The sequence below is a fragment of the Hylaeus volcanicus genome, chromosome 2 (genome assembly GCF_026283585.1).
Source record: "Hylaeus volcanicus isolate JK05 chromosome 2, UHH_iyHylVolc1.0_haploid, whole genome shotgun sequence".
In the NCBI taxonomy this organism is placed as follows: Eukaryota; Metazoa; Arthropoda; class Insecta; order Hymenoptera; family Colletidae; genus Hylaeus; species Hylaeus volcanicus.
This window is the reverse complement of record NC_071977.1, coordinates 30,403,218-30,417,923: the sequence shown is the minus strand read 5'-3', so window position 1 is coordinate 30,417,923 and position 14,706 is coordinate 30,403,218. Positions and strand designations below refer to the sequence as shown.

The window sequence follows — 14,706 nt, the reverse complement described above, 5'->3', positions numbered from 1 at the left end:
TGTACCACCGGTGGGTCACACTTATATGCTCCACTCCGGCGGCATGTACCACCGGTGATACAAACTAATAGTCGTGTACCACTACGCCGACCCGTGGGAAGAATCACAAATAGCAGTACATATTGCGAGTATCGCGACAATATCGGAAATGTACATTTGGATAAGGGAATAACGTATGACCCGATCAAACTTCGAAATTCGCGTATTTTAACACGTTTCCGCCGGCGTGTACCACTGGTGGTTCATCCTTACGTCCTATCTGGCGGCGTGTATCACCGGTGGCTCACGCTCGTATGTCCATCAGATGGCATGTCCCATGATGAGAGTGACAAACGTTTCGTCTTTCATATTTCGTCGCTCGGGCACTGGTTACGGTTAGCAATAAAATGTCTGGTCCGCGGTGTATTACCAAAGTCGTTTCCGACAGTTGTCGAGTTACGAGATTTTCTGTTGACGAGTCGACCTCGCTTGTAATAACAAATCGGAGCATTCCTGACTAAGTGTCGTCTCCTAAGAATCGCGGTTTCACGCAAGCGTACGTACGTATGCATGCGTTCGGTACGTTCATTAAGTCCATAAAAGGCAACGATCGCGAATCCGTGAATCGCGAAGAATTCCATTCGGTGAAGTTCGAACGCACAAGCTGATGGCTCGAGGTCGATCTCCTCCCACGAAATGCTCGCGACGAATGCTCCGCGATCAGGTTACATACTCTCGTCGCGTTTCAATCTCGGAAGCGCGCCCGAAATTCGCGAGTTCCCGCGGATTAATGTGTCTAATTCCTTGGGGAAAATCCTTTTCAGCCCACATATGGAATCACGTGGTGGTCGAAGCGTTAAAGTAACAGGATTATGTAAGAGGATTATGTATTAAGGAAGTCAGGATGAAATTGATAGGACGCACAAAAATAGCGACAATACAAGTGTAAAAAGATCCTATATTCAGAAAGAAAGCTCTTGTTTCGATGCAAGTCGGTACAGTTCTGACTTCCGCCAGAAATCCCAAGTGTGAGGACACCCTTGACGTCAGGCCCTTAGTTTACAAAAGTCCTTTGTCCTGAAACCTCCTTTAAGAACGGGGGGAACGCGCAGAGACTAAACACATGGTCCGCTTCGGGCGTTTGTCTAGCTCGAATATCCTAACGTTACCTCGAATATTCTAACAATGAACTAATATCGCACCGTTTCCTCGACCAAGTACGTGACCTTATCGCGCTAGTCCAGGATTAACGAACCAAAAGCGTAATCGGCGCGGCGCGACGTTCGTAGCAGACGGTTTTATCTGGTACGCGCGCGTATGTACAATTTTTGGCGATCGAGACCGCCGTTGGTCGTAGAATAGAGTACCTCGAGCGCGAACGGTAGTGGGAAGGAAGGTGTTCGCGTATCCGACGTAGGTGTCGCGTCTCGTGAACTAGTCCGACGATTCGACTTCCGTCGGCGGTTTCGGTATTAGATAATTGCATGATGTTTAGCGGAAGGGATGCGAACCAGTTCGCGATCGGTGTCTAATGTTATGGCCTTCGGCCAGAGATTCGCGTTGTCTCGTCGTGCTTTGTACCAGGCAGTCTGATGCTCGAGGCCACTGCCATCGCGTTCTTCTAATTAGTCCGATCGCGTCTCCTGTCTTTCGGTGATCACGGTGCGACGAATGCGACGATTTATCCTCGTTCATCGGCATGTCTCTACACTACGATGGCCGCCCGGACCGCTACAACATGGACATTGGTCGCATCAGATTGCTCAAAAAGTATCTTTTCCCGTTTCTGGTAATGCACGTGTTTGATTTACGCGCGAAACGAACGTTCTCTACGATGTCGAACGTACGCGCGTCAAGAAGAGAAGAAAAAAGAACGCGTATCGACCGTACGCGACGTCACGGAACAAACTTCGACACCGCACGCACACGAACGTAACGTCGCGAGCAACGTTTTCGCCGCAACGGAGCGGAAACGAGCTGCGGAAACGAGCAGAGAATGTCTCGGTCGGGGTGTTTCGCTGTTTCGAGACTTCGTACGACGGAGATCTGGCCGATCCGTCTGATCTTCGTCAATGGCAGACCGGACGGACTGACTGCCAGGGTCAAGCGCAAAAACAGTTCTGGCACTCGGTCGCGTGCCTCGTGTCAACGGAGGCGGCATTGTTCGCAGCGTTTCGCTGGGTCGCTGGCAAAACACGTACAGTAAAAATACACCGATGGGAAGGCTCTTGCGACTCGAAAGTATCGTTGTCAAAATTCACGTCGTTAACGACGAACTTTATTCTCCCTATACATCGCTCGACGGTATCGTTTAACTTTCAAGAAAAACTGAGACGTAATTATAACGCGTACAGATATCGATAACGACGACGACCGAAATCTAAACGGCTGCACTCGCTCGCGATCCCTTAAAAATAAACAGAGTTCAAATCTAGGCCCGCGGACACGTGAAGTTAAGCTGCTCGAGATACTCGTCTCCTATACATATATATATATCCCCTAATAGGATTTCCCACACGCGATAAATCGCTAGACGAGTAAAACTTACTCGGACATGGTAAGATATAACACCACTCCATCGTGCGTGTATTAGAAAGTATAAGATACCGGAGATAACGGACAGTCGGAGTGGAAGAACTCGGAAACCAAGAAGTAGAATAGCTCTCAGATATGGATTTACTTAAAAATCTTAAAATAGGAGCCTACACGGATTACGGTACATTTCGGTATCGTCGAAAATCGTTGACACGGAGGCGCGGAAGCGATCGGATTCGAGGTTGAATGACTCACGCGCGTATCGACTATCTTCCGAACGGAATTTTTCGCAAACACCTATCAACACTGACAACACCTGTCTAATATCTATCTCGTCTTAACGTATCGTTTGCGTTTATTTTTTATGATTGAAAATCATTTCATTTTCCGAACAAGGGAGGTGCTAACAGAACACAAATGGATAGATACGAGATACCGGAATACGAGGGGTGCCAACCGAAAAAAGCTTTTTACCGAGTTCGATTTTCTATCTCTTGATTCGTACGATGATCGTGAAATCTGTTAATTTTGTTCCCGCAGAAGACACCACCACAAGTCGCGTAAGTACTCGCTGCAGGAGGATCCGCAATGGCGAAAGCGATCGGGAGCAGGACTCCCCGATGGCACGGGCGTCCTCGCGAGGAGAGTCAGCGTGCAGCCGGAGGAGGCGAGCACGCTGCAGGAGCTGGACATCGACGACCTCGAGTCCCACAGGAGCGACGATCCGAGAGGGATGAGGCGGCACAAGGCCGCCCATTTGACGGTACAGATCGGCCGTAGAAAAGAGGGCGGCATACCCCACGACACCTTCAAGAAGATGTACGACCACTCGCCGCACGAGGTGTTCGTCCAGCTGGACGAATTGTACGGGATCGGCGAGGAGCGGGAATGGCGGGAAACGGCGAGATGGATAAAGTACGAGGAGGACGTCGAGGAGGGCGCGGACAGGTGGGGCAGGCCCCACGTGGCCTCGTTGAGCTTCCACTCGTTGCTGAATCTTCGCCGATGCCTCGAGACGGGCGTGGTCCTTCTCGACCTCGAGGAGAAGGACCTGCCGGGCTTGGCGTACAGGGTGGTCGAGCAGATGGTCGTCGAGGAACTGATCCTGCCGGAGGACAGGCCGGTAGTCATGAGGGCTCTCCTCCTCAGGCACAGGCACGTGCACGATCACGATCGCGGATTTCGTTTCGGCGGAAAGCGGAACTACTCCAGCTACACCAGCCTTCAGGTAACTATCCGATTCGCGAGCGCGCCGTCGCTCTACAGGATGTCCTAAAAATGTTGGAGGTCTTTGAGAGGGGGTGATTCGGGAGGTGATTTGAAACAACTTTTTCTTTAGCGAAAGTGTTCTCCGAGGCTTCTTTAAGGAGATATTGACACTTTATTTATCGGGAGCCTATTTCTAGGCTTTTTAATTGCAGTACTTAGTTACTCGAATTTATTTACTGTGTTGATTGATGGTTGTCTACGAACAATGTTCAATGTTTGGTAACAGACTTGGGTTTCAACGTACCTAGTAACAGTACGAAGGAATTATTGTCAGCCTAGACTTGGCATATGCTACTGTAGAACATTCTTTTTTTTTAATTAAAGTCTGCTTCTAAATAGCCCGGTAGATAAAGTAGTAATAGAAAAGCCCGACCAATCGGAGCGCGAGTATGCCAGTGGGGGGCGGGGCCGTCTAACGCGTGGCCTACGCTACCGCGAGCGTTCCGCCGGTATACTTGCGCTCTGATTGGTCGGAGTTGTTTGTTAACACTTTACCGACCGGTAGCGGTTCAAGATCCTATGCGCTTCTCACCGGGCGCTCGGCAGCAGATCGTCCCTGGCACTGGAAATTGTATAAAAATACGAGAGGTTACGGAGCAAAGCAACTTGTATCTCAATTGAAAGTAACAAATACTCGCTAGTTACCGTAGCAGTTACCGATCGGTGAGCGTTGGGGACAAAAAGTCGATTAATCGACTACCGGTCGGTAAAGTGGTAACATCTCCTTAACGAAGCCTCGGACGACATCTTCGGTAAGGAAAATGTTGTTTCAAATCACCTCCCCAATCCCTGTCAAATCCCTCCGTTTCAAGGTGTCACAACATTTTTGGGACACCCTGTATTTCCCTTTAACGATGATGTTTCGTTTTTCGATGAAGTGTTCGTTACAGATCCGTTATCGGAAATCAGCCCCCAGCCACCGGTCCAAAATTTTCCACCTGTTTCTCGAATCTGTTAATAATGGCGGTCTCGACTTATTTGATCAAAAAGCGAGACATTACCGTGTCACGATCTGTGTGAGTTGCTCGATATATCACTGCCGCTGTTGCGACAGATACGCATCGAATGTGTTGTTGCGTGCGGTATTCGTCTATCGCGCAGATTCCCCGATTCGAGTAAACGCGTTAGGGATCGACCGTTAGGAGACGTAGCTATTTTAAAATGTACGTTTAAAATGTACGTTTAAAATGTACGTTTAAAATGTACGTTACTCGTAGAGTTCGAGTCCGAATCTTTCGAGTTGTTTTTTCTTTCTTTTTTCATTTTTTGGTTTAACGTTACTTCGTGGTATCGACCGTGTTCGGACGTACGCGATTTTCCTAATGAATTATCGTTGGAACGAAACCGTGAAAGATATCGCTAGAAATTGGTAGAGACGGGAGTCCTGACTGACGGTGTGTCCTAATGTTGTTTCCACAGTCCGTCTGTCTGGAGGAAGAAGACGCTGCGCGGGAAGCCTCTGAGAACCATGTAACCCAACATGTAAATCTCTCGTTTCCCGAACTCGAACGCAGTACTTTCAACCTTACTCGCTAGTTTACGCCTCGTCCATCGTCGATCGCACCGACACACTCATTAACATCTTTCGGCATGAACTTACGGGGGAATGAGTGTGTTTTCTCATATCTCTTCATCGCTTCTTCCGAATTTTCTTTGTCGTGGGAAAATAAAAAAAAAAAAAACGAAACGAACCCTCTGCACGAAAACGCGTCGTCGTGGTCGCCGACCGTCGTCGAACCGCGACTATTTTTTTTTTTTTAAGGAATATCAAGATCTGTAGCGTCGATCCTCAGGGATTCGAGGATCTCTACCGTGACTAGCTCTCGTAGTAATTGGCTTTTGTCCTTTTCGTTTTGCATTTCACGCGGCACCTGTCCACGATACGTGTACGTTCTTTTACCGTAGCTTGATGTTTTTTTTTTGTTTTTTTTTTTGTTCTGCGCTTAGAGAAGGCTTCTTTGATGTTCTTTTCAATCTTCGAAGTAGGACGTATCCTTGCACCCTTGACGTTGGCCACTGTACGCTTCACCGTTAGTATAGTTTCTCGTCGCACTGTCGCATTCGTTGGGATGGACTTCACTTTTATACCGTACCCTGTTTAGTTTTATTCTGTTCGCAGTGCCTTAAGGGGGGGGGGGGGCCCCCCCAAGTACGTATCCGCACCTCTTGAGCCTGTTCGTTTTGCCGGAATCAGCGAGACGAGATGAAAATGAAAACGATACGAAAAATTGGTGCTGAAATTCGTCTTTTTTATTCCAAGCACTCGGATCTCGTTCTGAAGGGTGCAATGTCGCGGGTGTCGGAGCAAAACTCCGAGTTGACTTCGGCGACAGTTGCAGAAAATTTAGGAAACTTGCAGACAAGGATAGATAGATCTTTGTGTCTCGAATGATTCCATGACAGAGAGGGCGATACCGTCGATTCTTGTTTCTTGTTCTTCGTTCAAGTGCATAAGAATTGCGATACAGTCGAGTACCCGATAGAATATTTCTTTTATATATATTATAAGCGACCTTTTCGTCTGATTTATTTTTTGTTAACTAAATAAGAAGCTCGCGGACGAGGTTAGATATCTCTAGATCCCTCTTTATAAAAAAACCTCCACAAACAATTTCTTGCCTTTAAACGTATTTTTATAATGTCTCAAAAGCGAAATCGCCAAGTCTGGATAGAACGCTGCGGTCTCCATCTGTCCTTGTCTGGGAGCTTTCTATTTTTTCCGCAACTGTCGAAGTCAACCCGGAGTTTCGCTCCGACTCCTGCGCACCCTTAGTCCGAGATTCTTCCGTCTCGCGTATATCCGTTCCGAGATCTCGAACAGCTCCGCGATGCGTCGTCGCGTTGTTTCCGTTTCAAACTCTGCTTGGTGTACGCGCCACCTGTTGATATTTTTTTGTTTGCATCGGGTTCCCGACCGGGCACGCTAAAGCACCCTGGAACACCTCCGAGCCCCTTTCTAATAAACTTTCTAATGTCCTCTTTAGAATCTGAACGACGCGAAGCCGAAGATCCTGTCGTCGAACTTGGCGTTGGACACGAATCACACGGCGGTCGACATGAAGGAGGAGCAGACGTACACCGGGAGCAACGAGGATCTGAAGAGAGGTCACAACGACTACATCCTGAAGAGGATACCGGCGGGCGCCGAGGCGACGGTCGTCCTGGTAGGCGCGGTCGATTTTCTGGACCAACCGACGATCGCGTTCGTCCGGCTCGCCGAGGGCGTGTTCATTCCGGCGGTCACGGAGGTCACTATACCGGTCAGGTTCATGTTCATCCTTCTGGGACCGAGGAACGCCGATCTGGACTACCACGAGATCGGTAGATCCATCGCCACCCTGATGGCGAACACGTCCTTCCACAAAATCGCGTACAAAGCGAACGAGAGGCGCGAGCTTCTGTCCGCGATCAACGAGTTCCTCGACGACTCGATCGTTCTGCCTCCCGGCGATTGGGAGCGGCAGGCGTTGCTGCCGTTCAACGAGCTCAAGGCGAAGAGCGAAGCCATAAGGAATCGGAAGGCCAAGGCGCTCGAGGAGAAGAGCAAACCGACACCGAGCGAAGCCGCCGTAAAGAAAGGTAAAGAAGGAGTTGTCATTAGCAACGTCTATGACAATCGGGCACGAACTTACGCAATCGTCCGATATATTAGGAGGACTGAAAAGTAATCAAAATTTATTTCTGCTGGCGAAAAACATTTATTTATTAAAGAAATCTTAAATACTAACGAACAAAATAATTTCCTTCATTTTTGTCTTTCAATTTTTCATTGAAAAATTTTCCCAAGTCGAAGACATTTTGATTACTGGGTCGGCGCCCTTATAGAACGAGCAAAGGGGAAAAATGTAACGACTCGTTCCTTTTGCAGCTCTTCTCGCTGGCGAGGAAGAGAAGAAACCGCCCGACGACGACGATCCGCTCCGCAGGACGAAGCGTCCATTCGGCGGTTTGATAAACGACATCAAGAGACGGTATCCTTTCTACTTGTCCGACTTTACGGACGGCTTGAATTCCTCCTGCTTGGCCGCCGCCATTTTCATGTACTTCGCCGCTCTGTGCACGGCCATCACTTTCGGCGGTCTGATGAGCGACAAAACGCACAACGTCATCGGCATATCGGAGACCCTGGTGTCCGGTTCCTGTACCGGAGTGGTGATGGCTCTGTTCTCCACCCAGCCGTTGGTCATCATCGGCACGACCGGGCCCCTCCTGCTCTTCGACGAGAGCCTGTACAATTTCTGTCTGGCGAACGAGCTCGAGTTTCTCACCGTGAGAGTCTACGTGGGCGCGTGGATGGGAATCATAGCGCTGGCCGTCGCTTCCGTCGAGGGATCCGTGCTGGTCAGGCTCTTCACTCGATTCACCGAAGAGATCTTTACGGGATTAATCTCTCTCCTCTACATCGTCGAAACGTTCATCAAGCTGTACAACTACTTCGCGAAGAATCCGCTTCTCGACGAGTACAGCTTCGTTCCCGACACGAACGAGACGATGTACTGGGACTCGCAAGTGAACGTGACGGAAATGAAGGTCGTGTCTCCGGAGACAGGCGACGCGGTGATTATTCCGTTGGAGAAACCGGGGACCTTGATACCAGCCCGCAACGCTGCCGGATTGTTGATCAATCAACCGAACACGGCGCTGATGTGCACCATCCTGTGCCTCGGCACGTTCCTCGGCGCTTATTATCTGCGAATCTTTCGTAACAGTCACTACCTCGGCCGAAGCGCCAGGAGAGCGTTCGGGGACTTCGGCGTGCCGATCAGCATCATCTTGTTCGCGTTGATCGACTTCGCGGCCATGGTGAAGACCGAGAAGCTCCTGGTACCGGAAGGTCTGTCGCCGACCCAACGCGGCAGAAGTTGGCTCGTGTCGCCCGTAGGCTTGCACAAACCTATCCCGTTGTGGATGGCTATGGCTTGCATCGTACCAGCGTTGCTCGTCTACATCCTCGTCTTCATGGAAACCCAGATCTCCGAGTAAGATTTCTATAAACAAACGAGCTTTTTTTTTTTGCCTAGTATCAGTCAAATTTCAGTGCGCACGAAACGTCTCTAAAGTTCCGCTATCCCGACTCTGTTCCCCTCGATGCTAGCGACAGTTGTCCATCGCATCGAAGAGAAAGCAGTACGCGGTCCCGCAGTTCGTTTCTAAGAAGAGAACCTTGTCGAAGTTCCCATGCGACGAGCGTCCTCATCGCGATATTTTCGTAACCGATGCATCGATGACTGTCTTACATTATTTAACGCGCGTTATTTTAGTACATTCGGTTATGACACGTAGCCATCGTTGACGTTTCGATTGCGAAACCGCGACCGCCGCGTCGAATAGGGTCTGTAAATAAAGCTTCGCGAGCGTAGTAACGAGCAACGGCGCGTTCGACTTCGTTTTTCTCGCGAACAATACATAGAGAAGCTATACGTTCTTAAACCTTTGCACTCGAGAGCTTTTTTTCTGGTATCTGTCAGCAACTCGAGATGCTTTCTTAACATTCTAATTTGAGATTTGAAAATCAGGTCACCTTTGCCTCAACGACAATCACAATTTTATTGACACTTCGAGTTCCAAAGAAATTAAACCTGAAGGAAACCTAGTGGTGACTTGAGAGTCACCTGTCGAGTGCGAAGGGTTAAAACTCGTTCATTTTGATTCAAAGTACTATTGAATCGTTGAGGAATTTCTTCAAATTATTCCCAAGTTCCTAAAGTTCAACCTTAGAGAGGGTTTCAAGGCGAGCCAACCAAAGCAGCGAGGTATTAAAAAGGATTTCGCTTGTTCACAGGTTGATCATCGACAAGAAAGAGCGAAAGCTGCGGAAAGGCAACGGGTATCACATGGACATAGTGGTGGTCTGCTTGATGAACGTCGGTTGCGGTTTGATGGGGGCACCGTGGTGCTGCGCCGCGTCTGTCAGGTCGCTGACGCACGTTTCGGCGGTGACGGTGATGTCTCGCACCCATGCGCCCGGCGACAAGCCCCACATCGTCGAGGTGAAGGAGCAGAGGGTGAGCGCTCTGCTGGTTGCCGTATTGATCGGCGTGAGCGTTCTGATGGCGCCGCTGCTGCGACGCGTACCGATGTCCGTCCTCCTCGGCGTGTTTCTCTATATGGGCATCTCGTCGACGAACGGCGTGCAAATGTTCGACCGCGTGAAACTCTTCTTCATGCCGGTGAAACATCACGGCACGGCTAATTACGTCCGTCGCGTCCAGACGTACAAGATGCACATCTTCACGCTCATACAGATCTTGTGCCTGGCCGTGTTGTGGACCGTGAAGAGCACCAGGGCGGCCCTGGCGCTCCCGTTCTTCCTTATTCTCATGATACCTCTTAGGGCGCAGATGAGCCACTTTTTCACAGCTGCCGAGCTGCGGGCACTCGATAGCAAAGGATCGGAACACGAGGACGAACCAGATTTCTATGAGGAAGCTCCGCTACCTGGTTAGATAGTGCCTTATTCGACTCACTCCGAAATGTACCACCTATTTCTTCCTCTCTTTCTTCTCTCCCCCTTTCCCTCAAATATATTATTCGTTCTGCTCCTCGTTTCCTCCTTCTACCCTGTTGTTTTAATTCGAAGAAATTCGTTCGTTTTCTTTTTTTTTTTTTTTCTCTCGTAACCCTTTGTCCACGTATCAGAGCGTCTTTCAGCGCTAGCGCGAGTTTGCGAAGGAGAGAGAGTCTATTTTCGTGAAAGAGCAAATATGTATACCGATGAAGATAAGGAGGGTAGGGGTGTGCGTTACCCACGAAGAGGCGGTGAACTCGTTGAATACGTAAAGTTTATTTTGTACTGCAAAATTTGTAAATAATCGATAAAGGTTCGTGTGGGAGAAAGTGAAGCGACGATATCTGCTTTTACCGATATCTTCGATGCGTATTGGTACTCGAGCGAAACTGGATTTTGTCAAATTATATTAATCGAAAATACCGTAACGTTATCTTTTATAACGGCGATAACGGAGCTCGATCATCGAAGATGAAGATATTCTGGATGGATGATATCGCGTCGCGAAAAAGCGTGCCGAGTACCAGAACGTTATCTAATATATTCTTAATCGACATTTACCACGCGTTTCATCTTTCTCGGTGTCGATAGGAAAAAAGGGTGCCTCCGAGTGCCTCTAACGAACAGTGATGAACGATACCGTTGCTCAGGAAAAAATTTAAACGTAATGGCACAGAATGCGAGAGTGCCAAATCGAAAGATCGCAGATTATCAATGGTGCTGGTCCGTCCACTTGGAAACAACGTGGACGAATGCAACTGAATCTTTTATAAAGAGATATCCGAGTAGTTTTTTCTTAGCTGTTCTCATCGACGAATATCGTAGCTCTCATTTCTTTGGGACCGTGACTCGTTAGCACTGCGTGCAAACAATTGCAAGCGTATACCGTATTGTCTGTTGAGTATATGCTCGAACAAAATTCTCGTCACTCTTTCTAGATTAAAAAAAAAAAAAAAAAAAGAACACGATATTCTACAAACACCGTAAAATCAAACTTAAACGTCGACGAACGTGAAAGAAAGACAGTCTTCGTTATATTCCAACTACTGCGAGTACTTGATTTATTATTCCACCGATTAACAATCAGTCCTTTCATCGAAATATTTTTTGCTACTCGAATAAAACTTTCTATAAAATTCTGATTACGAAGAAGTCGTACTCGTGTGCGGTAAAGCTATCGACATCTCGAGTCGATCTATTTTCGAAATATGATTCATGTTGTTTCGACTAAATTTACGTTCCACGAATAATAATTTCATTTTAAACAATCAAAGAACTGGTACTCCCAAAATCATATTTAGAGATGTACCTGACGATATATCGCTAAACCCTGAGAAAATAAGCTTTTGGCGGTTCAGGAATGTAAGGAACGCTGCTTTCGAGAATGCTTGGGTCAGTTTTAATCCACATTTACTTTAAAAAAAAAAAAAAAAAGAGAGAAAAAAAAGTTCTTAAACCAATCGTGTACTTATTTAAAAATAGAACATAAGTAAACTTAAAAATAGTAAAACTACATTGTGCAAGTAATGAGCTCCTTTAAATATTCACTTTGTACTTTATTTTCGATATAAGAACTGATCAGTATTGGTAGGTATTTTGCCTCGGTAACTATTAATTTTATCGTAGTCGTTAGTTTTCCAAATGTGAAGTTTCTACACTTTGAAAAAGACCAAGCTATAATAATAATATGTTACCGTGTATCGAGTACGCGAGACAAAGATGAAACTTACTATTTTGAATGCTGTTACAAAGAGAAAAGACATTCTATTTTAATTCGTTAAAATATTTTGCTAATCCACTAAAGTACCTTATCGAATGAAAACGAATTTTAATCTCACTATTTCTGTAAAGAGAAAAACAAAGAAAACGTATGTATTACCGCATTACTACTAATTTGTACGAAACGCTAGTTTCGAATCAAAAATATTGTGCTGCTAATTGCGATAGAGGTCCAGAGTTGCTGTAAGATATACTGGCAGTACTTGCGAGCATGTATTTTTAGCGACAAGTTTTTAACACAAAATCTCATTAGATATGTTATGTCTAGTACAATAACATGTTATTATACACGTACCACTGATATTACCTATATTGAGAGATTATTGGAACACGTATCGATTGTTATGAGTTCGCAAAAAAAAAAAAAAAAAAGAATTGTAAATAATCTAGTTATCGTACAGTATTAAAGAGTAATAATTAGTAATAGACTCCTAGTAGATGGTTCGCGCCTTATATTAGAAAATAGAAAAATAAAACCTTTTAATTGCCCCTCCGTTTTAGTCTTTTGGAATCCTTACATTACAGGGTTTCGATTTGTTTGCGCGTTATTTACTATTATCGGTTCCTATTCGCGTCCTTGACAATGTGTGTACGCGACACTTACTTGTACTAGAAGCGATTGTTTTCACTATAAATTCCGCGAAGCGATAAGAAACAAGACAAATGTATACCGTCCTCAACTAAATATATAATCTCGCTATGGCTTCGCCACAAAGATTAACGGTTAAATTGTGTAACATATCTCCACGTGTGCTGCAAAACACGAGAAAAAGGTAACGCAGTCATGAAAATATTAGAAATTTAATTTCGATTATTCAAAAGCATTTCGCGTATATCGTTATAGACAACTCTTAAGTCCGACGACACCAATCAGGAATACTTACAAGGAAAATAAGGATCGATTATCTCCTTTCAATATCGACACTCCTAACAGAAGAAAAATATTGGAAGATGGTCTTCCAAAGAAATACGGTACGGTACTCGGAAGCGGTGGATTCGGTACTGTATACAAAGCTTTCTACAAAGGTAAAATATGTCATTTTTTGTCGAGTATATTAAAGTACGCGGTGAGACATTCTTGAACATTATAGAAATATTCGATAGGTAATCAAGTGGCAGCTAAAGTAATGCAGACAGAAAAATGCGTCGATGTGTTGAATTCCGAAAAACATGCTTCATCGTTAAGACATTCTAACATAGTGAAAATCCTGATGATAGAGCAAGGTAGTTCTCTATCTTTGATAACAATGGAATTATGCGGTACTACTTTGCAAGATCATCTGAACACGACACCGCTACCTAAGAACAAAGTAGTTCGCATATTAAGAGGCGTAACGTGCGCGTTGCAATTTTGTCACAATGCGGGCGTTGTACACGCAGACGTTAAACCTAAAAATATTCTAATGTCAACGGATGGCCAGCCAAAACTTACAGATTTTGGTAGCTCCGTACTAATTGGCGAGCCACTTCGAACTTCCAAATTTCATGTATGCTCGTTTCATTCGGCTACTTTACTTTTTACTAACGGTAATTGTTTTTTAGGGCACACCAGGCTACGTAGCTCCGGAAGTATTAAAAGGAAATAAACCAACCCCGGCAGCGGACGTTTATTCTTTAGGTATCGTGGCTTGGCAAATGATATCTAGAAAAGTACCATTCGCTGGACTGCACAGTCATGCCATTATCTATCTTTCCGCAAAAGGTAATCGTCCCGAGAACGACGACATGAACGATGGTTTCGAAGGTGTTTATAAAACGTTATACAGAAAAATGTGGTCGCAAGATACCATCGATAGACCTGCAACCGACCAAGTAATCAATACCATCGATACGTTAATCGCTCAGTAGTATTTATTTTGATAATTACTTTTAATCGGAACATTAATTTTTGTATTACATATGCTTAGATTAGTCTTTATATCTTTATTGTACAAAATGTAACAAAAACGTTGTTATTTTACGTGTCTGGCATCTCTCCGCCAGGTACAAGCTGCAACAAACGAATCGATGATAATAGAAATATCATAAACGTTATAGCTATAATGTAACATTGAATAAACAACTGTAATGCTTTTTAGAAATACTAACCATCGTAATATTGCTTCCATTGAGTAAAATCAGATCGAGCTTCGTGACTCTACGTCCCTCGGGTGTTGCTTCGCTTTCCGTCACATCTTCGAGCAACATATTTACAAAGTCATCGAAACCTAACAACGTGCCGACAATTTCTTTGTCGTTCTTCATGATAATGTGTATCCGAGAACCGATGCATTTGTCAACTAACTCTGTAAATTAGACACGTTAGCATTTTCGATGAAAAAGTGAGGTTATGCACACGTTTTAAATAAAATGCACCTTACCTAAAGGCAACAGAGTCGATGGATTCGTGGTAACGGAACTCGTCATAGCGAAAGTATCGCGAAGTTACAAGATAATTGAAAACAAAAGCAACAATGCACGAACAATTGGTTTCTATTTCATTGGAAAATAGCGGGAATGATACGCGTTCAAAGGTAGTTTATAAACAACAGTCGGAAACGTAGCGACACCTACGATACAGAAAACAAGATAGATAAGGTAAATTCTTGGACCGACTGAGCAATCAGATTGAGTAATTGATTACAATATTTACGATA

At 45.6% G+C, this 14,706-nt stretch overlaps 3 protein-coding genes across 18 annotated transcripts in view; 2 read left to right on the top strand and 1 right to left on the bottom strand.

Annotated features, from left to right (window-relative positions):
• LOC128872468 (band 3 anion exchange protein) overlaps positions 1-11,254 on the top strand; it is a 49,536-nt gene extending 38,282 nt beyond the window's left edge. For 11 of the 14 annotated variants that reach the window (XM_054115193.1, XM_054115194.1, XM_054115195.1 and 8 more), the window contains 5 exons: positions 3,055-3,742; positions 5,203-5,265; positions 6,768-7,362; positions 7,652-8,762; positions 9,566-11,254. In XM_054115193.1, coding sequence (XP_053971168.1) covers positions 3,055-3,742; positions 5,203-5,265; positions 6,768-7,362; positions 7,652-8,762; positions 9,566-10,229 — 3,121 coding nt within the window. In that variant the 3' untranslated portion in view covers positions 10,230-11,254. Of the gene's footprint in view, positions 1-1,276; positions 1,750-3,054; positions 3,743-5,202; positions 5,266-6,767; positions 7,363-7,651; positions 8,763-9,565 lie in introns of those variants that run through there. The other 3 variants (XM_054115200.1, XM_054115187.1, XM_054115188.1) reach the window with 3 other exon arrangements.
• A 1,445-nt stretch (positions 11,255-12,699) lies between these two features.
• On the top strand, positions 12,700-14,153 carry LOC128872473 (serine/threonine-protein kinase mos). 2 transcript variants are annotated; one of them, XM_054115207.1, is made up of 5 exons: positions 12,700-12,843; positions 12,915-13,096; positions 13,175-13,557; positions 13,613-13,688; positions 13,773-14,153. In XM_054115207.1, exons 1-5 carry the CDS (start codon positions 12,770-12,772, stop codon positions 13,916-13,918), a joined length of 861 nt encoding a protein of 286 aa, XP_053971182.1. In that variant the 5' UTR covers positions 12,700-12,769; the 3' UTR covers positions 13,919-14,153. The 2 variants fall into 2 exon arrangements, with proteins under 2 accessions (XP_053971182.1, XP_053971181.1); XM_054115206.1 differs by having other exon boundaries at positions 13,613-14,153.
• On the bottom strand, positions 13,771-14,610 carry LOC128872478 (U6 snRNA-associated Sm-like protein LSm5). 2 transcript variants are annotated; one of them, XR_008456194.1, is made up of 4 exons: positions 14,431-14,610; positions 14,159-14,355; positions 13,938-14,060; positions 13,771-13,868 (listed from the first exon to the last, which is right to left on the bottom strand). XR_008456194.1 is itself a non-coding variant. In XM_054115213.1 (3 exons), exons 1-3 carry the CDS (start codon positions 14,474-14,476, stop codon positions 14,028-14,030), a joined length of 276 nt encoding a protein of 91 aa, XP_053971188.1. In that variant the 5' UTR covers positions 14,477-14,610; the 3' UTR covers positions 13,900-14,027. The 2 variants fall into 2 exon arrangements, 1 of the variants encoding a protein (XP_053971188.1); XM_054115213.1 differs by lacking the exon at positions 13,771-13,868 and having other exon boundaries at positions 13,900-14,060.
• Between the last annotated feature and the right edge of the window lie 96 nt (positions 14,611-14,706).

Bases quoted from the DNA above. Each gene is read 5' to 3' on its own strand.
- LOC128872473 (XM_054115206.1), top strand. From the start codon at position 12,770: ATGGCTTCGCCACAAAGATTAACGGTTAAATTGTGTAACATATCTCCA. The intron at 12,844-12,914 runs GTAACGCAGTCA...ATATCGTTATAG, and splicing joins CTGCAAAACACGAGAAAAAG to ACAACTCTTAAGTCCGACGA. The intron at 13,097-13,174 runs GTAAAATATGTC...AATATTCGATAG, and splicing joins ATACAAAGCTTTCTACAAAG to GTAATCAAGTGGCAGCTAAA.
- LOC128872478 (XM_054115213.1), bottom strand. From the start codon at position 14,476: ATGACGAGTTCCGTTACCACGAATCCATCGACTCTGTTGCCTTTAG. The intron at 14,356-14,430 runs GTAAGGTGCATT...TCTAATTTACAG, and splicing joins ATCGACTCTGTTGCCTTTAG to AGTTAGTTGACAAATGCATC. The intron at 14,061-14,158 runs GTTAGTATTTCT...CGTTTGTTGCAG, and splicing joins ATGGAAGCAATATTACGATG to CTTGTACCTGGCGGAGAGAT.